We start from the raw sequence: 25163 nt of genomic DNA, 5'->3' as shown, positions 1-25163 counted from the left end.
GGAGGGCTCGGGACAGAGGATACTCCTCTGTTCTAGTCCTATTAGACCTCTCAGCGGCTTTCGATACCATCGACCATGGTATCTTGCTGCAGCGTCTCAGGGGATTGGGAGTGGGAGGCATGGTTTTTCAGTGGTTCTCCTCCTATCTCCTGGGACGCTCGCAGTCGGTGTTGGCAGGGGGGCAGAGGTCGACCGCGAGGCCTCTCGCTTGTGGAGTCCCTCAGGGGTCGGTCCTCTCGCCCCTTCTGTTCAACATCTACATGAAACCGCTGGGTGAGATCATTCGTGGTTTTGGAGTTGGGTATCATCAGTATGCTGATGATACCCAACTATTCATTTCGACCCCAAACCACCCCAGTGATGCCCTCGACGTGATGTCCCGGTGCCTGGAGGCGGTCCGGGTCTGGATGGGGAGGAACAGGCTTCGTCTCAACCCTGACAAGACGGAGTGGCTGTGCGTACCGGCATCTCGGGATATTCAGGATATCCCGCCCCTCATTATGGGGGGTGAGTCATTACCTCCTGTAGATAGGGCTCGCAACTTGGGAGTCCTCCTAGACTCACAACTCTCCTTAGAAGATCATATTGTAGCTGTGACTAGGGGGGCGTTCACCCAGGTTCACCTGGTGCGCCAGTTGCGGCCCTATCTAGACCGGGATGCCTTGCGCACGGTCACTCATGCGCTCGTGACTTCTCGATTACTGCAACGCTGTCTACATGGGGCTACCCTTGAAGACCACTCGGAGGCTCCAACTGGTACAGAATGCAGCCGTGAGAGTTGTATTGGGAGTTTCCCGATACTCCCGTGTCACACCTTTGCTCCGCGAGCTGCATTGGTTGCCAGTTGTCTTCCGGGTGAGGTTCAAGGTGTTGGTAATGACCTACAAAGCCCTTCATGGCATGGGTCCAGAATACCTTGGGGAGCACCTGCAGCCGGCGTCAACTTCCCTCCGCCCAGTATGCTCCCACAGAGAGGGCCTCCTCAGGGTGCCGCCGGTCAAAGAATGCCGACTGGTGGTCCCCAGGGGGAGAGCGTTCTCTGTGGGTGCACCGGATTTATGGAACCATCTTCCGGTTGAGCTCCGGATGGCGCCCGATCTCCGCTCCTTCCGGCGCGACCTTAAAACCCATCTCTTTAAACAAGCGGGCCTGGCCTGATGGGACGGGGTGGGATTTTTATTAATAACTTCAATTTTAAATTTGTATTATTTATGGGCATTGTTTAATCATGTTTTAATAATTTTAATTTTAATTTTTGTATCTAACTTTTATGTATTGCCCTGTTCACCGCCCTGAGTCTCTTGAGAGAAGGGCGGTATATAAATTAAATTAATAAATAAATAAATAATAATAAACAGGGCGGCCGGGCGATTATCTGCGGATGCGATGACGGTAGCAAAGTAGTTAGACCTTGCCGTCCTCATCGCCGCAAGATAAGACCTCATAGAGGACCTTAGTCGCAATCGGTCAGATTCAGACCAGCTGGACCTCCAACAGCTCTCTAGGCCCCGTCTCTGACGCTTCATCTCCCGGAGCTCCGCAGAAAACCACAGAGCCCACTGGGATCTGCACCGGGTCAGGGGCCGCATGGGTACAACTTGGTTGAGTGCCTCCGTGGCTGCCTTTTCCCAGGCTTCCACTAAGGCATCGGCTGAGCTGTGAGCAAAGGTGTCAGGTGGGGACCCAAGCGTCGCCTGGAACCGCTCAGGGTCCATTAAGCGCCTAGGGCGGAACCATCTAGTTGGTTCAACAACCCCACGACGGGGAGTGGCAAAACGGAAGACCAGCCGCAGGAGATGTTGATCGGTCCATGACAGGGGCGTAACAATTGGGGAACCCCCACCCAGATCATCTAACCACCGACCAGATAGAAAAATCAAATCGAGCGTGTGACCCCCCCCATGAGTCGGGCCCTGAATTACTTGCATCAGGTCCATGGCCATCATGGAAGCCATGAACTCCCAAGCTAACTCAGATGATCCCCCCAGGGATGGCAGATTGAAGTCACCCAAAATCATAAATCTGGGGAACTCAATCACCAACCCCGAGAGGATGTCGAGAAGCTCAGGCAGGGCTGCCGCTATGCGACTAGGTGAAAAGTACACCAGCAGCAAGCCCAACTGAGCTCTAGGGCCACATCTTAGGAGGAGGGACTCACACCCGGCTATTTGGACAACGGTGGCCTCCCGCGGACATAAGGTCTCCCTCACAACTACCGCCACACCTCCACCCCTACCCTGAGCCCGAGGCCGGTGAAGCACCCGGAAACCTGGTGGGCAGATATCAACCAGAGGGACACCTCCTTCTGGGCCCAACCAGGTCTCCGTAATGCAAGCCTAGTCCGCATGCTAAGGCACAAATAATGGCTGTTTTTCAGGCTGACAACCATTGCAGGCTCCCCGTGATCTCCTTGTGGGGCAAAGAGCTGCTTGCTTTTTCAGAACTGAGAGAGGACATGCTAGCCTGTGGAGCAAAGACATTGCATGCCTTTCCCTCTCCCGAGCCTGGCTTGAAGCGTGAGAATTGCCTCCGGGAAGGTCTCTGCTGGGCTGGAAACCCGTCCTCACCAGACTCTCCCGACACGAGAGCCACTCTGGAGACAACCCCCAGGAACCCAGAGCCGCCAAGGGAAACTCCTCCATGAGGGCCGGGGCCGATACAGTTAGAGGAGCGGGAGATGCAATTGTGCCCTTTAGGGGCTCTGGAGAGGCTGGGAGGACAGGAGGAGAGCAGGATCACTAAGCCAGGGACGAAGAGGTGGGAGGGAAGCGTGGAACGGCCACGGAGGACACAAAGAAGGAACATGGAAGGTTTCAGGTGTGTCCACTGTGTGCTTGCAAAGGAGCACAAACAAATTGCCCTGCTTTTCCCTTGGAGGTTTTGGCTTGTGATCTTTCTTTCAGCCAGACAACGAGTCTAGGGGTCCCGGAAGTCACCTAGTCTGACCCCGGCCCAAGCAAGGGCCCCACTGGAGAAGCAAGAGAAAAGGACCAAGTCCTCGACTTATGCCCTGACATCCAGCGTCGTGACGACTCTGGCCCTGAACGCCAGACGGAGGAGGAGGAGGAGGAGGAAGAGTTTGGAGAGAGTTTGGGGACTGGAAGGCTGCAGCCGGGGCAGGAATGGGCTCCCGAACTAGATCCCTTAATCCTCCTTCCTTTGGGGAAGGGATCCAGAGGAGAAGGAGGGGAACCATCTCCCCAGATTCGGTCAATCTAATTACTCGGGGAAGAATGGTTGCAAAGAGCGGATACTGCGGCATTTTGATATCAAACAAATTCCTGCATGTGGGGGTTTGTGATTGGCCTCCTGGATTTTTACCTTTATAAATTTGAGACCATCAAACCATCGTTTGCTTTCCAAGGCAGAGGTTTGCGCAGTTAGATTTGGCACAGGTTGATCAGCAGCTACCTGCGGATGAGGCCACAACCGCTGCACAAACTATTGTAACACACAGGGGAGCTTTTAAAGTAAAGCGTAGTCCCTGGCATTTTTCAAGGAGTTATAGAGTATGCTCAAGGGCATTCCGGGGGTCTGCCCCTACTTTGAGAGTATGCTCAAGGGCCTGCTAGGGCGGGTTGCCCACCCTGGGTAGCTGGACTTCAACTCCCAGAATTCCCTAGGCTCCACTCAGGGTCCTCAACCCTCTTTGCACGCTTTAGCTGTTCCTCGCACTGCCTGCAAGGCAGGTCTGCAGTCCGGCCTTTCAGTCCCAGCTGACCCGCCAGGCAGCGAGGAGGGCAGCTAAAGCCACAAAGGCCCCACAGCATCCTCCATTTTGCGGCCTCTTTCCTGAGGGAATCTCCCTCCCTCCATTTCGGAGTCAGGGAGTCAGGAAGGTCCCCCAGAGGGGGGAGGTTGGGAGGTGGAGGGGGGAGGCAGGCCAGCAGCCTTCCCGGTCCTTTTGGGGGAGTCCCGGAGGCTCCCCCGGAGGTCACCTAGTCTGACCCCTCTGCCCTCGCGAGGGTTTCCCTCTGGGCCCCCGAGCTGCTTGTGTGCGCTTGGAGGGTCCCGTCAGAGGGAGAAGCGGGGAATGCGCTCCCCGGGTCGGCCTCCTCTCCCCCTCCTGCCAGGGATGCTTTCCCCAATCCCCCCCCGAGTCTGAACTGCCCCAAAGCGCCTCCCCATCCGCCCTTCCAGAGGCGGAGACCACAGCTCCCATCCTCCCCAGCCACCGCTAGGCAGCCCGCAGAGGCCGGGTAATTCTGCCGAGGCCAAAGACGGCGCTTTGGAGGAGGTTCCTCTGTCCCCCAAGGGGTCGGTGGGCTCAGTGGTTGCAGCCGAGGGGGAGGAGGAGGCCCTTCTGGAACAGCCCCCGCCAGCCATTCCTGCCCCAGGCAGGGCCAGTCCCCGCTCAAGCAGGGGAACCTTTGAGAGACCCAGGGCCCAAACTGCGATAAAAAAGCCCATTTAAGATACGCCAGGTGTTGGGGGGGCAGGTCTGACATCAAGCGTGTCTCTTCTATAGATGCTGAAATCCTTTTGTGTGTAGTTCTCAGGAGTGTTTGGGGCAAAGAGCCTTTGTGAATGGGGAAAATGAGAATACAGGCCTTGGAATCCTTTGAGGAAAAAGTGTGATTGTCTGTCTCGTTCTCTCTGCTTAAGCAGGTCCATTCTCTGTGCTTGGTGCTGAATAAGGCAACCAACAAACGCACCGAAGCAAATATATCCAAACTTGTCACTCATGTGGAAACTCAGGTATTTGAGTTTGTATCATGATAATCTTTGAAGATAGTATCTACCCTACCTAGCCCACAAAAATTGCTCTCCTTCACCATATACGAAGAGGGTTCTCTGCACCCCATCCAAAATTGGGGGAATGATGTTAGATGTGTAGACATGCCAATGGAAGGAAATAAGAAACAGATTTCTGGATTTACTCTGCTTCTGACTTTGGAAAGGAATATTGGCCTGATAATGATATACTGGCCCCACAGGGACTCTAAGGCACAAATAGTGAACTATGATGTCCGTTTAGGCATTCAATTGGAGGAATTAAAATTTACCCTCTTGATGAACAGAACCTGTTTTTTTTTCCAAAAAGCACAGTTAAGCAAGCCATGGCTTAGTGTGATCTATTTAACAGTGGGTCAGGGTGACTCAGGCAGGGTCCAACCTTTTGTTCCTCTGGAAGGGAAGTTGATCTTTCAGGAAAGCCCCAGAAGTTTATCCTTAAGCAATCTCCTTGTCTCCGTTAGCTCTCCAGCAATGCACGTGGTGTGGTACCCAAAAGCCCAGTACATAACAGGCACCAACCTCCACAGCCCTGGGTGACCTTCCCCAGCAGTCTCTGGAGACAAGGAGACCACGCTGAAGGACAGAAGACATCAGTTCCCTTGTTATTGAGCTACCTTCCTCCAGCATCCCTTTCTGGACATGTCCTGACAGGAAGGACCACAACCACAACAGAGCAGAACCCCCAGGAGTGTGTCTGTGATTTTTTTCATAACATGCTTTTCTCCAGTGTCTCCTCTGCACATGGAGCCTAGAAGAAGTTCAGGATCCCAAGAGGAGAAGTTGCTTCTCACTGTAATTGTGACCACCTGGGTCTCTGAGATCTCTGTGCCTTTGATGGAGACATCAGACTGAAGCCATAAGCAAAGGATCTTGTATCCGAAAAGGATAAATTACTCAGGTCAATCTCTGAGGGAACACGTTTTGGGACAGGCCGGGGCTCTGCTCTCGATCGTACCTCTCTCTCCTGTCAGGTGAAGCTGAGTGTTCCTCTGTTTCTGTCAGGAAAGTCTCTGGCATCTCCTCCTCCTGAGAGGGCTTTGACTTCCTCCAGTTGTTCTCTGCTGTTGGTGTTAGAAACAGGAGGAGGATTAATAAAGCCCTGTGGATTATGGACCTGCTGCTTCTGCTTCTGATGCTGCTGGTGTCCCAGCCGGTCTCTGGGAAGCTTAGAAGGAAATGCCCGCTGAGTTTGGAGCACCAGGATGAAGATAAACCATGGAGCTTTTACAGGCCAGGAGACCATCTCATTGGTGTAGTCATCACTGTAAATGAACTATCGAATATAATATTGCCTTTCAACATGGCTCCTTTTGTTCCATCTCCATCGTAAGTCGTTCAAGGTGATGGATTTGCATTCCCCCATTTTCTAATTCTAAGACTCTCCTTCTTTTCTTCATCTTTTCACTTGCTTCTATATTACAGGACTTCTCTAATTTCCTGGATGATTTTGATTTCCTCTTTTTTCTTATTTTGTAGAAGAGACTCAAATCCAGAGATAGGGTTATAAAAACCCAAAGGCAATCCAGATTATTTTCCTCTCCCTGTTCACTCTTATTTGTATAACTGATCTTTGGTTTTGGATCAATGTTGGCTTAAGACTCAGTAGGCTTGTGGAGACAAAAGGAAATAAATTCTTTTGAAAAATGTTTTGGCTATTGATGATAATAACATGAATATTTTTTACAGTAAGGCTTATGGTTTTTTATACACCCTACAAGTAATTTTCGCCATTCAACTTGTCAACAAGAATTCCCAGCTCCTGCACAATCTCACACTTGGCTACAACATCCACGACAACTATCTGAGCACTTTCTACACTTCAGATGCCTTGCTGGACATTCTCTCTACTGGAGAAGCCAATGTCCCCAACTACGGCTGTGGAAGTAAGGACAACCTCCTGGCTCTTCTTGATGCAGCTAACAGGGAGATCTCCATCCAGGCGTCAACATTAGGATGCACCTACAAAGTCCCCCAGGTTTGTGTGTGTTATTCTGTCTGGTAATGTGTGCGGGACGGTGGTGGGTGAGCAACAGATCCAAGCATATCTTCTACATAGAATTCAAAAGTTGCTTTTCTCCATATTAGCAACATATCAATTATGTTTTTTCTATTATGTTTATGTTTAAATTCCTCATAAAAGGCCTGAAAAGCAGTAAGGTTCCTGTAGAGGACTTTCTCCCGGCTATTCAAAAAATATCCCCAGTTGTAGGTGAACTATTGGCATGTTCTTTTTCACATAGAGATAATACCTGACATACCCAGTTGTACTCACATTGGCAATAGTAGTGTTTCTTTATACAGACAAAATGGAACAAATAGGACTCTAGCAATTACAGTTTAGTTAGACTAATAGATATTGTGGCTAAAATATATACCATGTTCCTCTTAAGTAAACTTGAGGTTGGGTAGAACAAAAGTGCATTCCTTGAAGGAGGAAGGAGGTTTTAAGTAGAGGAAAAAGTTTCACACAGTTGTATAATAATTAGTCAATAAATTAATAATCTAATATCAACAACAGATTTCTTTTGAAATAGTTAATTACACAATATCTCAGCCAGGTAAACAATGGTTTTCTAGCTTTATAGATGCTACTTAAATGTTTGATACAGTAAATGGAGAAATATGATGGAGGAAATTTATTGTACTCAAAATGGAGCTCAGACTGTTGGCCCCGATCCAAGCCCTTTCCATAAGCCCTTGTGTGAGAAGGAGGTTTGGACTTCTCAGTGGAGCCACGAAAAGAAGGATTGATACTTACCAAGGGGTATCATAAAAGTACATATCTGAACTCTTCTTATTCAGTCTAGATATTAATGACTTACCAGGACTAAGGAAGGATTCTCATGTACATGCCTAAAGTACTAAATTGTTTATTTATTTAGCATATGGCAAAGGTATTGCAATGTCGCGTGGTTGAACGGAGAGACGGACACTTGAGCTGGGTATTGATTCTTTATTGAGGCAGAAAATGAAGCTGGGGCAAAGGGGTTACCTGGCGTCTCTTTATACCTGCCCAGGTGAATGGTGACCAATAGATTTAAACCTGGGCTTCCCGCCAGTGCAGGTGGCCAATGGATTTAAACCCTGGCTTCCCACCAGAGCTGACCATGCCCTGGGGCTGTCAACGGCGATGGGGGCCTGAGTTCCATCCTCCCTTAAATGGCTGAGAACTGCCCCGATCCCATAAGGCAGACATGTCAAACACAAGGCCCGGGGGCCGGATCCGGCCCGCAAAGTGGTTTCATGTGGCCCGTGAAGCGATCCTGGAAACAGTGTGGGAACGGCCCCCACTGCCTTGGCCCAGAGACCCTCCTTCTGCCAGAGACCCTCAGATCTGTCCCACTCCTGCCCAGGCCCCCATAGGCACCCTTGATGCAAATGATGTAGAGCTGGCCACGCCCACCCAGTAGGCCATATGCACTCTAGCCACGCCCACCCAGTAGGCCACGCCCACCCTGGCCACACCCACCCGGCCCCTTGAGGGCAACCGCAATGCTGATGCGGCCCTCAATGAAATTGAGTTTGACACCCCTGCCATAAGGGGATACATCGCAAGCAAGGCAGATTGGCTGGTCCTCCCTGAAGTGGGTGACTGTGGCATTGCCTGCTAACAGGTTCTTCAATGTTTTGAATGCATTAGCATGTGTATCAGTCCAGTTCCAGGATGCTTGCTTGTCAAGCAACCTGTGGAGGGGTTCTGCAATTGTGGCCTTGTGTGGCAGGAATGCATGGTAAAAGTTGAGGAGGCCCAGGAATGCCTGCAACTCAGACTTGTTTTGGGGAGTGGGGGCTTCCTTGATGGCCCTGACTTTAGATGCAGATGGGTGGATGCCTTGAGCATCAATCCTGAACCCCAGGAACTCTGTCTCAGTTACCCCAATTTTGCATTTCTCCCTTTTGAGTTTTAACCCTGCACCCCTGAACCTCTCAAGTACTGCCTTCAATTGGGCTGCCAGTACGTCCTCGGAGCTGGCTGCGATCAGGACATCATCGAAATAGGGGCAAACCCCTGGTATTCCCTTGAGGGTCCTCTCCATCACCTCCTGGAATATTCCAGGAGCCACGCTGACCCCGAACTGCAACTGGTCTACCCGGAACGCCCCTTTGTGAGTAATGATTGTTTGTGCTCTAGCAGCCCCTGGGTCTACTGGCAGCTGCTGATAAGCTTGGGTGAGATCCAGTTTAGCAAACACCGACCCGCCTTGCAGGGAAGCCATAATGCTGTTTACCGCAGGAACCGGGTAAGAGTGAGCGCTCAGAGCCTGGTTGATCGTCCCCTTATAGTCAGTGCAAATTCTAATTTCGCTGTTTGCCTTGAGCGGCGTTATGATGGGGGTTTCCCATTCCGCTCCATCGACTGGCGTTAGCACCCCCTGGCCTACCAGCTTATCCAATTCCTGCTCTATCTTGTGTTTTAGCGCGAACAGAACCCTCCTGGCTTTCATTCTAATGGGTTGCACCTGGGGGTCTAACTTAAATGAAATTGGGGACCCGTGTACCTTCCCAGCTGCCCGTTGAACACATCCGCAAAATCCTTGCAGACTGCTTCAAGGGAAAGGCAGCTCCGCGTCTGGTGAATCCCCGTGATTCCGATGCCCAGCGTGTTGAACCACCCTAACCCCACGAGGCTGGCCCGCTGGCCTTCGATGACCAGCACACTCAATTTGCCCTTGAGGAGGCATTAGCCCACTGCTCCACCAAGGCTCAATAGATTTAAACCCTGGCTTCCCGCCAGAGCTGACCATGCCCTGGGGCTGTCAACGACTCCCTCTATTCAGGCTTTCCCACCAAAAGCCGTTATAGCCTGGAGCTGTCCAGCCCCCTGCTGTGCTGACATTTCCGTGTGTGCTTTAAAGGCATACACTACAGGTATAAATAGCCAGGAGACTGCATAGTGTTTGTTTCGCAGCCCAGGAATGCTAGTCAGTTCAGTTTGTGCTTGTGAGATCATCCAGGGTGCCCCACAGGGGATGAACTGGCTCCACACCAGGAAGACGAGAGGTCTCCTGTGGCATCAGCCGGGCCTTCTCTCACCACTGATATCACCAGGCGGTTGGGTGTCACATCCCAGCAAGTCCAGCACTGGCAAGGGCCTAACCGTCTGCATGTCTACTAGCATATCTACTATCTACTACTACTATCTATCTATACTGTGTACTATCTATCTACTACTACAAATCTACTAGTGTTGTCATAGGCTTTCAGACTCTAGGTGGGCAGAAGCTGACGGGAGCTCACACCACCTTGCAGTGACAGAACTCGAACTGCCGGAACAGATTCAGTGTCTTTAAGCCACTGAGCCTCTTACTTGCTAAATACACCTTGGTTTAAACTGATAATGCAGTACTGTTATCCTATGGGTTAATTGTGTAGACTTTTGAGAAAACATGGCTCCTACTTACATAATAATTCTCTGATTATTGCTAAATGAAAGTCAAAAGTTGTAGCCAACACAGCAAGTAACACCTTTCCTTACCCAGCATTATTTTTCTCTGAGACTGAATCTTGGACCTGCCATCATCAAAGGAGCCAACTTAGAGCAGAGGTAGGGTTGAATTTACTGCTTAAATTTAAAAAACCCTCATAGCTGTCCAGCTTTCTTCCCAATTATCAGAGAATCAATGCCAAAGTTACCCCCCAAACCTTATATTAAACTGAAATTTGAGGCTTAAAATATACCTCTACTGGAATAAACCCAATCACTGGACCTGAGGCGTATTTTGGGGATGGATAAAAGGACTTCAGTTGCTGACTCAGAGCTGGATTGGGAATTCATGCAATTTCATCTTCGTCTAAATTCAGGAGAAATACAGCCACGTGAAAAGGAAAATCCAGAATTGTTCAGCTCTATGATTTTACATATCAGGATATCTGATAAAAATCACCTGGTCTTTAACAGTTGTTAAAAATAGGTAACTACAATCTCAGATGAAGAACAACACACAACATATTACACCATCTCCTCATTTATTTTACAACAAGAAAGCCAAATTGGAGAAGCCATGTTTGAAAAACTAGATGCACCTTATGATAAAATAGCTTAAAGAATCACCTTTAGCAGCAATAACTTGAAGTAATCGTTTTCTGTATGACTTCATTAGTCCCCCACATCCTTGTGAGAGGAATTTTGGGCCCCTCTTCTCTGCAAAGTGGCTTCAGTTCATGGAGGTTTGGGGGCGTTTGTTTCTGCACAGCTCTCTCGAGGTCCCACCACAGCATTTCAATTGGGTTGGGGTCTGGACTTTGGGCCATTCCAATGCCTGGATTTTTTTCATCTTCAGCCGTTTGCTGGTGTGCTTGGGATCGTCGTCCTCTCGCGTGACCCAAAGTCCACCAAGCTTCAGCTGTCAGTCAGAGGGCCTCACATTTGGCGCTGGAATACTTTGGTACCCAGAGGAGTTCATAGCGGAGTGAATGACTGCAAGGTGCCCAGGTCCTCTGGCTGCGAAACAAGCCCAAATCCTCACCCCTCCATCACCCTGCTTGGCGGTTGGTGTGGCATGTTGGTGCTGATAGGCTGTGTGTGGTTTTAGCCAGACGTGGCTCTGTATGTTATGGCCAAACTTCTCCACTTTGGTCTCTTCCGTCCAAAGGAGAATGTTCCAGAAGTCTTGTGATTTGTTCAGGTGCAACTTGGCAAACCTCAGCTGGGCTGCCATGTCCTTTTTCCAGAGAAGAGGCTTTCTCCTGGCAGCCCTTCCAAAGAAACCCTGCTTGTTCAGTCCTTTTCTAATTCTGCTCTCGTGAACATTTAAGATGCTCACTGAGGCCTGTAGCGTCTGAGGTGGAACTCTTGATTTTTTGCAATATCTTTGAGCATTGGGTGGAGTTCCTGGGATGTTCACTCCTGGGCAGATTGGGAACTGCCTTGAATGTTTTCCACTTGTGAATAATCTTCTTCACTACAGAGTGATGGACTTTAAATTGTTTTGAAATGGCCTTGTAACCCTGTCCAGATTGATAGGCAGCAACAATTGCTTCTCTAAGATAATTGCTGATGGCTTTACCTTTTGGCCATGGAAACCGCTCGCTAGGTTTGTATCCACATTGTGTTAACGCACAACTCAATGCTGGAGACCAACAAACTCCTGAAACTTTGGCTTTTATAGAGGCAGTCACACTTGCTGATGATCAATTAATCAAGGTCATTTGATCAGCAGCACCAGGCTACCTCTTAGCCTCTTCACACCTATGGAAACAGTCAGGGTTTGTTTAGTCTTTCACACATGGCTTCTACGTTTTGCCTTTCTTTTTGTAAAATAAATGATGAAATGGTGTAATATGTCATGTGTTGTTCATCTGAGGCTGTATTTACCTACTTTTAAGAACTGCTTAAGACCAGATGCTTCTTGCTATGTCCTGATACATAAAACCATAGAATTCAAATAGGGTGTCCTTTCTTTTCCACATGGCTGTAATTCTTAGTGTACAGTTAAACCTTTATCCCCTTTATTACTGCCTTGTCGTGGCGAAGGGGCTTGCATAATTCAATGAAGCTATGAGCTATGCCGTGCAGGGCCACCCAAGACAGACAGGTCATAGCAGAGAGTTCTGACAAAATGTGATCCTCTGGAGAAGAAAATGGCAACCTACTCCAGTATCTTTGCAATGAAAACCCCATGGACAGTACCAAAAGGCAAAATGATATGACGCTGGAAGATGAGCCCCTCAGGTCAGAAGGTGTCCAATATGCTACTGGGGAAGAGCAGAGGGCTAGTACTAGTAGCGCCAGAAAGAATGAAGCGACTGGGCCAAAGCCGAAAAGATTCTCAGCTGTGGATGTGTCTGGTGGTGAAAGAAAAGTCCGATGCTGTAAAGATTTATTCTCCATAGGAACCTGGAATGTAAGATCCATGAATCAAGGAAAGCTGGACATGGTCAAACAAGAGATGACAAGACTGAACATCGACATCTTAGGTATCAGCGAACTAAAATGGACAGGAATGGGTGAATTTAATTCAGATGACCATCAGGTATACTACTGCGGGCAAGAATCCCTCAGAAGAAATGGAGTAGCCTTCATAGTCAATAAAAGAGTAGGAAAAGCAATACTGGGATACAATCCCCAAAATGACAGAATGATTTCAGTGTGAATCCAAGACAAAGCATTCAATATCACAGTAGTCCAAGTCTATGCCCCAACCACTGGTGCTGAAGAGGATGAAATTGACTGCAGCACCTTATTTAATTAATACCAAAAAATGACGTCCTTATCATCATGGGGGACTGGAATGCTAAAGTAGGAAACCAAAAGATAATCAGAATAACAGGCAAGTTTGGCCTTGGAGTACAAAATGAAGCAGAGCACAGGCTGTTAGAATTTTGTCAAGTGAATACGATGGTCATAGCAAACACTCTTTTCCAACAACCCAAGAGATGGTTCTACACATGGACATCACCAGACAGCCAATACAGAAATCAGATTGACTATGTGCTTTGCAGCCAAAGATGGAGAAGGTCTATACAGTCAGTAAAAACAAGACCAGGAGTTGACTGTGGCTCAGACCATGAGCTTCTCATTGCAAAGTTTAGGCTTAAACTGAAGAAAGTAGGGAAAAACACTAGGCCACTCATATAATTTATGAACTGAATCATATCCCTGAAGAATATACAGTAGAGTTGACAAATTGATTTAAGGAATTAGATCTTATAGACAGAGTGCCTAAAGAATTATGGACGGAGGTTCGCAACTTTGTACAAGAGGTAGCAACTAAAACCATCCCAAAGAAAAAGAAATGCAAGAAACCAAAGTAGCTTTCTCAGGAAGCTTTGCAAATAGCTGAGGAAAGGAGGGAAGCGAAAGGCAAGGGAGAAAAAGAAAGATACACCCAATTGAATGCAGAATACCAGAGAACAGCTAGAAGAGATAAGAATGCCTTCTTAAATGAACAGTGCAAAGAAATAGAAGAAAACAATAGAATAGGGAGGACCAGAGATCTTTTCAAGAAAATTGGAGAGATGAAGGGAACGTTTAATGCAAAGATGGGCATGATAAAGGACCAAAATGGCCGGGACCTAACAGAGGCAGAAGAGATTAAGAGGAGGTGGCAAAACTACACAGAAGAACTATACAAGAACGAGTTTAACGTCGCAGATAGCCGTGATGGGGCTAGAATGTGAAGTGAAGTGGGCCTTAGGAAATCTGAGCAAAAACAAAGCTAGTGGAGGTGACAGTATTCCAGCTGAGCTATTCAAAATCTTAAAAGACAATGCAGTAAAAGTGCTACACTCAATTTGCCAGCAAATTTGGAAAACTCAACAGTGGCTATAGGACTGGAAAAGGTCAGTTTACATTCCAATTCCAAAGAAAGGCAATGCCAAAGAATGTTCAAACTATCACACCATTGCACTCATTTCTCATGCTAGTAAAGTTATGCTTAAAATCCTACAAGCTAGACTTCAGCAGTATGTGGATTGAGAACTACCAGAAGTACAGGCAGGATTTCGAAGAGGCAGAGGAAATAGAGATCAAATTGCCAACATAAGCTGGATCATGGAGAAAGCTAGGGAGTTCCAGAAAAACATCTACTTCTGCTAAAGCCTTTGATTGTGTGGATCACAACAAACTGTGGCAAATTCTTAAAGAGATGGGCGTACCAGACCATCTTATTTGTCTCTTGAGAAACCTATATGCGGGTCAAGAAGCAACAATGAGAATTTTTTATTTTTTACTTTATTTTAATCCCATTTATGTCCCGCCCTTCTCCGAAGACTCAGGGCGGCTTACAATTTAAGCACAAACCAATGTGCTTAGAACTGGACATGGAACCACTGATTGGTTCAAAATTGGGAAAGGAGTCTGGCAAGGCTGTATACTGTCACCCTACCTATTTAACTTATATGCAGAGCACATCATGAGAAAGGCAGGGCTATATGAATCAAAAGCTGGAATTAAGATTGCCGGGAGAAATATCAACAACCTAAGATATGCAGATGATACCACTCTAATGGCAGAAAGTGAAGAGGAACTAAAGAGCCTCTTGATGCAGGTGAAGAAGGAGAGTGCAAAACTTGGGTTGAAACTCAACATTAAGAAAACCAAGATCATGGCATCCGGCCCTCTCAATTCCTGGCAAATAGATGGGGAAGAAATGAAGGTAGTGATAGATTTTATTTTTGTGGGATCCAAGATCACCATAGATGGGGACTGCAGCCAAGAAATTAAAAGATGCTTGGTCTTGGGGAGGTAAGCTATGGCAAATCTAGACAGCATACTAAAAAGCAGACACATCATCCTGCCAAAAAAAGTGCATATGGTCTTCCCAGTTGCAATGTATGGCTGTGAAAGTTGGACCATAAGAAAGGCTGAGCGCCAAAGAATTGAGGCCTTTGAAGTATGGTGCTGGAGAAGACTCCTGCGAGTCCCTTGGACTACAAGGCAATCAAACTGGTCAGTCCTAGAGGAGGTCAACCCTGACTGCTCTTTAGAAGGCCAGATCCTGAAGTTGAAACTCAAATACTTTGGCCACCTAATGAGAAGGAAGGACTCACTGGAGAAGAGCCTCATGCTGGGAAAGATTGAGGGCAAGAGATGACAGAATGAGGTGGCTGGATGGAGTCACTGAAGCAGTAGGTGTGATCTTAAATGGACTCCAGAAGATGGTAGAGGACAGGAAGGCCTGGAGGAACGTTGTCCATGGGGTTGCGATGGGTCAGACACGACTTCACAACTAACAACAACAAACCTGTGGAACCTGACACAGTCTGAAAGTTCTCTGTGTTAGAATATGCAATATTGCAAATAAAGCCCTCTTGGATTCTGCAACTGACAAATTATATTAGGAGCTGTGACCTCCCCATCTCTTATATAACTAGAGAACGAATGAAAAAATAATAAGATTGGATAGAGATAAAGAAAAAGAAAAAAAGAAAAAAAATCAAAAGATTGCTTCATCAAGAATCTGGAATATTGAATGTCAACTGCATAAGAAAGAGAGAGATCAGAATCCTGCACTGCACATTAGACAAACTACCTGTTGCGTTACTTGTGTTAAAGCAATATATTGACTCTGCAGTTAGAATTAAACATTTACATATAATACAGCCCTTTATTGGAACAAAACAATTCGTTTCACATCGGCATATGTGGGTCTGATTGCAATAAATTGTAGGGGTGGTGCAGAAATATGTTTCATGTTTTTAATTCTTATTCTTTTTTATTTCATTTGTTTCATGTATTCAATTTTTATATACAATGTTGTTAATGCTTTGTATTTAATATTCTGTTTCTTGATATGGCATAATGGCTAATCAACAATTATCTATTTAATTGTTCATCAAAACCAAGTTGAATTTATTAAGAGCTAATATTTGGGACTTTATCTGACCCTCAATATAGCACAGCTTTCTTCATTGCTTTTTCAGATCAGTTATCGTAGTGCTTCGGAGGCTCTGAGTGATAAAAGGAAATTCCCCTTTTTCCACGGGATGTTCCCGAAAAAAGGATTCCACTACCCAGCAGTTGTCCAACTGCTCCTCCATTTCAGATGGACCTTGATTGGCCTCTTTGCTTCGGACACAGATAATGGACAGAATTTCATGAGGACTTTCCCTCCTATGCTTGTCAGAAATGGAATTTGTGTGGTTATATCACAACTGTTTTCAAAAACTGGATATACATCAGCCCTCAGGGAAGCCCTCACTAAGTGGAGAGAAGTCAATGTCTTTGTTCACTTCATGGAATATACTCCCATTACGGACAGAATTCTTCCTTTCCATTTGGCACTTATGCGTTTGACAGGACCCATTGAAGGGAAAGTCTGGATCAATACAGGTTTGGGAACATATTTATTGAAAAAGAACAGACTTTTCAAGTACATCCATAGTATTTGGATCTTTGATTTTCTGTCAAATGAAAGGCCAAAGGATGACGCCTTTGAACCCCATTTCTTTGTGGAAGATCCGTTTCAAGATCATTATTTCCGTTGTTCTCTTTCCAAGCACGTCTTTTCTGTCAAAGGCCGGAGAAGATGCACCCAGAAAGCCCCACTGGAGACCCAGGAGAAAAGGAACAGGAAAAGGATCCCAAATTTTTACCATTATTACAGTATCATGAAGACTCTGGCCCAGGCCTTGAATGCCGCTTATTCCTCCAGATCGAGCAGGAGAAGCAAGAAGGGCGAAGAGAGGCTGGGGGCTCCAAAGCTGCAGCCATGGCAGGTATGGGATCCCAATATAGATCCATTAATTTCAGATCCTTTGGAGAGAGAATCCAGAGGGGAAGGAGGGGAACCGTCTCAACCTACTTATTTTTTATTTATTTTTTATTTTTTAATTCCATTTATATCCCGCCCTTCTCCAAAGACTCAGGGTGGCTTACAAGCTTAGCAGTAGCCTTCATTCTATGTATATGCCTGCTTATTAGGGCTTTCACACACACACCCAAGCGGCATTATTACAAAGTCAGCTTAATTGCCACCAACAATCTGGGTCCTCATTTTACCTACCTCGGAAGGATGGAAGGCTGAGTCAACCTTGAGCCTGGTGGGATGCGAACCTGCACTAATTGCAGGCAGCTGGTGTTACTTAAGGAGGCATTAGCCCACTGCTCCACCAAGGCAAAAGATCAACAGGTTTGGCCAATCTAATTGCTAGAGATACAATATTGCCAACCGCGGTCACCATAACAGATACATTTTGGTTTTAAACACTGCTAATTTTAAAAGGATGTATGCATTTTTAAACACACTCATGTCTTTCTGGGTTTGTGATTAGCATAGTAGAATTTTACATCTGTAACTCTGAAGGACACCCTGAGGCCATCTAGCCCAACCCTCCTCTCTGCAGGAATCCCAGTTAAAGCTTCTCCGGCTGATGGCGGCTCAGTCTTTGCGTCTTCAGAGAAGGGGGGGGCTGAACTGCTCTGCTTTAAGGGCTCAGCTATGGAACGGCTCCTCCTTTCAGCAGGTTCTTCCCCTCCTTCAGCTGGAATCTCCTCCCTTGTGTCTGGGCTCCTCTCCCCCCTTCCCTCCCTCTGGAGCACCATTACAGAGACCTTGAGCTTCTCTGCAGCTTCCCACAGGCGTTGGAAGAGGCTGCGCAAGGCAGTGTTGGGGTTACGGCCGCAACGGAGAGCCCTGGCAGGAACTGCATTACCCATCTGTCTGCCAGCAAGCCACGCTGGAGGCAACCATATCCTAAGGACCCATCCCTAGGACCAACACGGAAGCCCTTAGCAGCACGAGGCGTTGAGAGGTTGGTGACTCACCATGGCCAAGGTTGGCAAGTTGGAGGAGTTCGACATGGCACATCCTGAGAAGAGGAGTTCATACATTTCCACGTCAAGAACTATCTGAGAGCTAACCAAGTTACTAAAGATGGCTTGAAGGCCGCAACAGTCCTGTGCATGTGTGGCCAGGCAACGTTCGACATAGCCAAATACCTAGTCACTCCAGCTACACTAGAGTCAGTTGCCTACTCCGACCTGAAGAAGAAGCTCAAGGAACACTTTGAGCCAAAGCTCTCTGACATTGTGTGGAAGCATGCATTGAACAACAGGAGAAGCAACCAGGGGACTCTGTCTGTTGCTGAGTTCATAGCCACATTCCGACAGGCATCCTGACTTTGCAACTCCACAGACCTCAAAGAGAGACTGAGAGACCATTTGGTATGTGGGTTGAGGAACAGAGACCTACAGCAGAAACTGTTTGCGAAGGAGACCTTGACATTCCAAGACGCCCTGAGGGAGGTAATGGCCAAAGAAGCCTCCCGGGGGGTGTCAAAGCCTTACGGCCCTCCAAGAACACTTCCAATCCGAAAGCTGTCCACCACGAGGACGCATAACAAGCTGAAGACTCCAACAAAGACCATGAGATCGATCAGCTGCAGAAGCAACGAGAAAGAGCCCAGCGGCCATTTGAGAAGGCAGTTCCCTTCACTCAATGTACAGGCTGTGGAGGCCTACATAGACGTTCGGAGTGCAGGTTCCACATGGCAACTTGCCCGGCATGTGGCAAACAAGGCCACATTGCCGCCATCTGTAAAGGTTGCTAGAGGGACGCTCCACTCAAAGAATTTCCCAGGAAAGGTACCAGGGCCCTGGGGTAACACAGAGTTGGCTATACAAGTAGTCATGAAATTTCCTGACACCGGCCACTATGGGCAATGCCTCCTTGTCTATTTGTGTGTAGTTGCGTTCTGCCGAAGACAGAGTCCTAGAATAATAAACGATGGGAGCCTGCCTTCCATCAGCCGTTACATGGCTCAACACGGCCCCTACCCCATACCGGGATGCATCACAAGCGATGCTGATAGGCAGCTTTTCATTAAAGTGTGTCAGTACCGAGTTAGAAGACAGCAGTGATTTGACTGCCAAGAAACTTTTCTCATGGACACTCGTCCACTGCCACTGTGCCTTATTGTCCAAGAGCCTGGGTAATGGCTCTACCACTTTGGCCTTGTGTGGAAGAAAGGCACGATAAAAATTGAGAAGCCCTAAGAACGCCTGAAGCTCTCCGGAATTGTTAGATTGTGTTTTAGGCAGGAACTACTGCTTTATCTCATTGGCTGCCGACTAGAGGTGGTCCGTATAAATAGAAGTTAAGCAGCAGTTAGCGCTCCTTCTGTGTTAACCTAATAAATGTGTTGCTGTTCGCCGTACTGCCTTGTCAACGTCTCACCGATCCCAAAACATAACAGCATGACCCTGGGATGCTGCAATGAGCATCTGAAAAACTGTCATGTCACTTTTTCCGGTGCCCTTGTAACTTTGCACGGTCACTAAACGAACAGTTTCTCATAATCAACCTGTTTTCTAGGTTTTATGAATAATCTTTTTTCTATGATTCATTTTTTTGTCACCTGCTCTAAAATGTTCCCTATAACTCACCAATTGCAACAATTATATTTTGTGTATATATATATATATATATATATATATATATATATATATATATATATATATATATATATATACACACAAAATATAATTGTTGCAATTGGTAAGTTATAGCCAATTTTTTTTACACACACACACACACACACACACTGACACACACACACACACTGACACACACACACACACACATATATATACATATACATATATATATATATATATACATATACATATACATATACATATACATATACATATACATATACATATACATATACATATACATATACATATACATATACATATATATATATATATATATATATATATATATATATATATAGGGACGCGGTGGCTCAGTGTGTTAGGATGCTGAACTTGTCGATCGGAAGGTCGGCAGTTCGGCGGGTCGAATCCCGAGTGCCGCGTAGCAGAGTTGAGCGCCTGTTACTCGTCCCAGCTTCTGCCAACCTAGCAGTTCAAAAGCACGTAAAAATGCAAGTAGAAAAATAGGGACCACTCCGGTGGGAAGGTAACAGCGTTCCGTGTGCCTTTGGCATCTAGTCATGCTGGCCACATGACCACGGAGACGTCCTCGGACAATGATGAGCACCGCCCCCTAGAGTCGGACCGACTAGCACGCATGTGCGTGCGGGGGAACATTTACCTTTACCATATATATATATATATATATATATATATATATATATATATATATATATATATATATATATATATATATATATATATATATATATATATATATATATAGAGAGAGAGAGAGAGAGAGAGAGAGAGAGAGAGAGAGAAATTTTGCTGAAACTTTTTTTTATTTATCAAGGTAGCAGTAACACCTACTTTTCCTAATAAGCATATTTTGATGTTAGAGAATTGTAGAAGAAAAATTCAAATGTGTAAAGGCTAAATGGGATTTTAGAAAAAAGTTTCAATTTTAAAATTCCTGGATGTTCCCCTTGTAGTTCCATCCTTTCCTGCAGAAGAATGAGTTTTGCAATATTTCTGATAAAGAACTGTACTTGGATCAAAATGGAGATGTAGCAGGAGATCTGAAAATCAGGAGCTGGTTGATTCTCTCCAAGGAGGATCCCATCACACAGCAAATGGGGACTTTGGACAGACAGAGACTTACTATCCACCAAGATGCTCTTTCACGGTTAAAATTGCTCAACAAGGTCGGAGAAATTTTGGTGTCTTTCCTCTTTTTCTTCAAAAGATTGAGGACCCATTTCATGTGTGCTGAGCCTAGTTACCAGGGTCAATGACCTTCCCTGAGAATTGAACATGGGGAGTAGAAACCTGACAGTTGTTCTTTCTATAGATCACTTGGGAGGCTTCAGTACTATTGACCAAGCTGTTCTTTAGATGCTGTAATACTGAAGACTTTTTCTAGCTGATTCAGCCATGTCCAACCTGGGATGAGAACTCCTCAAGTTCTTGGAGGTTGTATTGTTAATAGGCTCAGGATTGCTTGTTCCTCGTCCTCAAATAGTAAAGCAGGAGGGAATTCAGTTGAACAGTTCCAGAATTGAGGTTTGGACTGAATGTGATGAAATTGAATCATGACTGGATGGAGCTCCTGGTGGTCCCATTGGGAGAGAAGCTTCATCTTGTCCCGCTTAGGGAGAGGCCATTGGGAAATGGCTCCCTGAACGGGCAGGTCCATGGTCTGTGATATTTTTAAGGAATCCAGACCAAGTCAGCCATATCTGTCTTTCTCCCAACTGGGGGGAGCAATTGGATCATCATAACCATGGATATATGAAAAGTAGAGGAATGCCTTTTAATACAACCATCAGGAGGAACCGATTGTTTGTCACTTGATGCTTAATTCTTTTATCAATTCCCTCCCTCCAGACTTTAAGTAGAAAAGGACTTTATTGCAATGTGTTATGCCAGAAGCAAAAGGGAGGAACTAAGGAAAGAATAAGGGACGCGGTGGCTCAGTGGGTTAGGACGCTGAGCTTGTCGATCAGATGGTCGGCAGTTTGGCAGGTCAAATCCCGAGTGCCGCGTAGCAGAGTGAGCGCCTGTTACTCGTCCCAGCTTCTGCCAACCTAGCAGTTCGAAAGCATGTAAAAATGTAAGTAGAAAAATAGGGACCACCACGGTGGGAAGGTAACAGCGTTCCGTGCGCCTTTGGCGTCTAGTCATGCCGGCCACATGACCATGGAGACGTCCTCGGACAAGCGCTGGCTCTTTGGCTTTGAAACGGAGATGAGCACCGGCCCCTAGAGTCGGAAACGACTAGCACGCATGTGCGGGGGAACCTTTACCTTTACCTAAGGAAAGAATCTGACAGGGTCCCATCTCTTACATCTGTTTGGAAGGAGTCAGAGATTTCATAGTCACCTAAGTGAAGCCCAGAATCTACTTGTCTAATGTCCATTTCTTCTCTCATTTTCCTTGGATGGTGAGTCCTGATGTATTTTCTTTCGCATTCCTTGTTCTTCTGCTTAGTCTCTGCCTCAGTCCAAATGTGCGGAAAATTGTCATCCTGGATTTGTCAAAAGGGCTCGAGAAGGAGAGCCAGTTTGCTGCTATGACTGCGTTCCTTGTCTAGAGGGGACCATCTCCAATCGGGAAGGTGGGTGACACCAGAGGAAATGAAATTTTTAAAAGAGTTAGAGGGGGTAGTTTCTAGATTCGTATGGCAGGGGAAACGGCCCAGGATTAGGAAAAAATGATGCAAGAAATTAAGGAAAGAGGGGGCCTTGGCTTACCGAATTGAGAACTTTACTATCAGGCTGCCCTCTTAGTTTGGGGCAAGGAATGGATAAGTTTAAGGAATAATCGATTGTTGAGTTTGGAAGGATTTGATTTGCTGCAGGGATGGCATGCAGCTCTTTGGCGGGAACGTACTCCTCCAAGCAAACAGTTTACTTGCCACTACATAAGGGATATACTGATTCGGAATTGGGATAAGATAAGGCCAAGTACTATGCGCAAATTCCGTGTTGGTTATCAACCTTGGAAGCCTTGACCCATCCGACCCTACTCAAGAAGGGAAGAAGACCAACTTATAAAGAACTTTTAGATAGCGGGGGAGAACTCAAAACGCGACAAGATCTGGCTCAGCAAGGGTTTCAGCTGGAGTGGTGGGCCTACCTGCAGATCCAGTCAAGGTATAAGAAGAATGAGGAAGGAAGGGGTATTTATCTGAATCTGCAGGAATTAGATAATATTCTGCTGAGTCCGGAGAAAGGGATGACATCTAAGTGCTATAAATTGTTGCTAACTAGTGTAGTAGGGGAGGAGGTGGTAAAAGAGGCGATGATTGCCTGGGGGAAGAATTTTGGTTATGCACTTCCACTTGAGAAATGGGAAGAGATTTGTTGGACTAATATGAGTCTGGTGGTTTCCACGTCATATAAGGAGAACATATACAAAATGCTTTATAGATGGCATCTCCCTCTGGCTAGACTTTCTAAAATGTTCCCCGGATTGTCGGCTGATTGTTGGAAGTGTGGTAAAGGGATTGGCACATACTATCACTTATGGTGGACATGTCTGGAAGTGGTTAGATATTGGATGAGGATCAAAAAATGGATAGAGGAAATCACAGGGTGTTTAGTTGATCTTAAACCAGAGACGTATCTGCTTGGCTCCAGGCCTGGAAATATTAAGAAGGAAATATGGTATTTGGTTTTACATATCTTAATGGCGGCAAGGATGGGGTATGCTCAATTTTGGAAGGCAAATCATACCCCGCCGGATGAAGTTATAATTAGGAGAATACTTGATTGTGCAGAAGCAGACACATTGACCAAGAAGTTGAAGGGTAAAGAAGAGACACCAGCATTTCTATCATGGAATAAATGGTGTATTTGGGTGGATAAAAGATTAAAGAAATGAGGGTGGCTTGGAGGTTGGTCAAAAATGAAGTGATATAGTTTTTGTTAATGAATAAGCTTTGGAGTTGGATGGTTATAAGAGATTTAATGAGTGGAATATAATTGTTAGTTTAGAAGTAAATATAATTTGAAATTTTTGAAATGGTTTTCAATTTTTTTATTTCTTCATTTTCTGTATATTGTAAATGTTTTTTTTGTTTTTGTTGGTGTATGGTGTGTTTTTAACACGAAATGTAAATAAAGATTTTATTAAAAAAAAAAGGAAAGCTCAGGTTTTGTGGAACTGGATTTATCCACAGCATTTTGATGAAAGTGCAAATTAAATCATGCATTGAAGCTCAACTTTTTTTAAAATTCAAAATACACTAGAAATCCTACAATTTCAGATACCGTAGCTACATAGGTATTAGAAAATTATATTATCAGTTTTTTCTTGTGGAATGGTTAAGCAATACATCTTGGAAAATGTTCCTGGAACATTTTTCCAAAAAAGGTATTTCTTGAAATGTAACAAAACAGAATATTAAAGAAATACTGGTTTTTGACTTTCCCAGATACAGAAAAATGCACCAAGTGTCCAGATGATAAATATCCAAATATGGATAGAGTACTATGTATCTCCAAAGCTATAACCTTTCTCTCTTATGAAGAACATCTTAGCATCATCCTGGTCTCTTTTGCTTTACTCTTGTTCCTAACCACAGCCCTTGTCTTAATCATCTTCATTCAATACTTAGAAACTCCCCTTGTCAAAGCCAACAACCGGGACCTCTCCTACATCCTCCTGGTATCCCTCCTGCTTTGCTTCTTGTCTCCTTTTCTCTTCATTGGTCAACCAAGGAAAGCCACCTGCCTTCTACGACAAACAGTCTTCAGCCTCATCTTCTCAGTTGCCGTTTCTTCTCTCTTGGCCAAAACCATCATGGTGGTGCTGGCCTTCCTGGCCACAAAACCAGGAATCCGAGTGAAGAGATGGTTGGGGAAGAGCTTGGCCAACTCCATCATCCTTTCTTCTTCTGCTGTCCAAATTATCATCTGCTCCATCTGGCTGGGAGTTTCTCCGCCATTCCCTGACTCTGACCTCCACTCCCAGCCTGCAGAGATCATCCTGCAATGCAACGAAGGGGCTGTTGTCATGTTCTACATCACCCTCAGCTACATGGGCTTCCTGGCTGCAATCTGCTTGACAGTGGCTTTCCTGGCCAGGAATCTGCCTGGGGCCTTCAATGAAGCCAAGCTGATCACTTTCAGCATGCTGATCTTCAGCAGTGTCTGGGTGACTTTTGTGCCCACCTACCTGAGCACCAAAGGGAAATTCATGGTGGCTGTGCAGATCTTCTCCATCCTGGCCTCCAGTGCTGGTCTGCTGGGCTGCATCTTTATCCCCAAGTGCTACATTATCCTTCTGAGGCCAGACCTGAACACAAAGGAGCAGCTTACAAAAAGAAGAAATGTTGAAATGTGAGACAGAGGAATTTCAACTCTCAACATGTTCCAAGAGGCCAAACTTAGAAAATACTCCAAGTTGCTCTCTATTCATGAATGGGCCAATAATTTTTCTAGAAGTAGTTAAAGAGCTGGAGGATTGTGAGGAAAACTAATTTGTTGGAGGAATTGGAATGTGTTAATAAAATTAAAATATAGAAGGAATGCATGGGGAAACAATGGGACCCTTATTTCTCAATACATTTCATCAAAACTCTGTTGGAAATGAAAGT

The 25163-nt window shown here is 45.9% G+C and overlaps 1 protein-coding gene across 1 annotated transcript; it reads left to right on the top strand.

Annotated features, from left to right (window-relative positions):
* Nucleotides 1-5845: 5845 nt before the first annotated feature.
* Nucleotides 5846-24910, top strand: LOC310648035 (vomeronasal type-2 receptor 26-like; the record flags this gene model as incomplete). Its single annotated transcript, XM_083375665.1, has 6 exons — nt 5846-6063; nt 6424-6712; nt 16102-16896; nt 20554-20766; nt 22052-22178; nt 24000-24910. 6 exons carry the CDS (start codon nt 5846-5848, stop codon nt 24908-24910), a joined length of 2553 nt encoding a protein of 850 aa, XP_083231791.1.
* Nucleotides 24911-25163: the final 253 nt, after the last annotated feature.

The sequence above is a fragment of the Vipera ursinii genome (genome assembly GCF_947247035.1).
Source record: "Vipera ursinii genome assembly, chromosome: 17".
In the NCBI taxonomy this organism is placed as follows: Eukaryota; Metazoa; Chordata; class Lepidosauria; order Squamata; family Viperidae; genus Vipera; species Vipera ursinii.
Note: the sequence above shows the minus strand (reverse complement) of the source record. Positions and strands in the feature narration are given on the sequence as shown.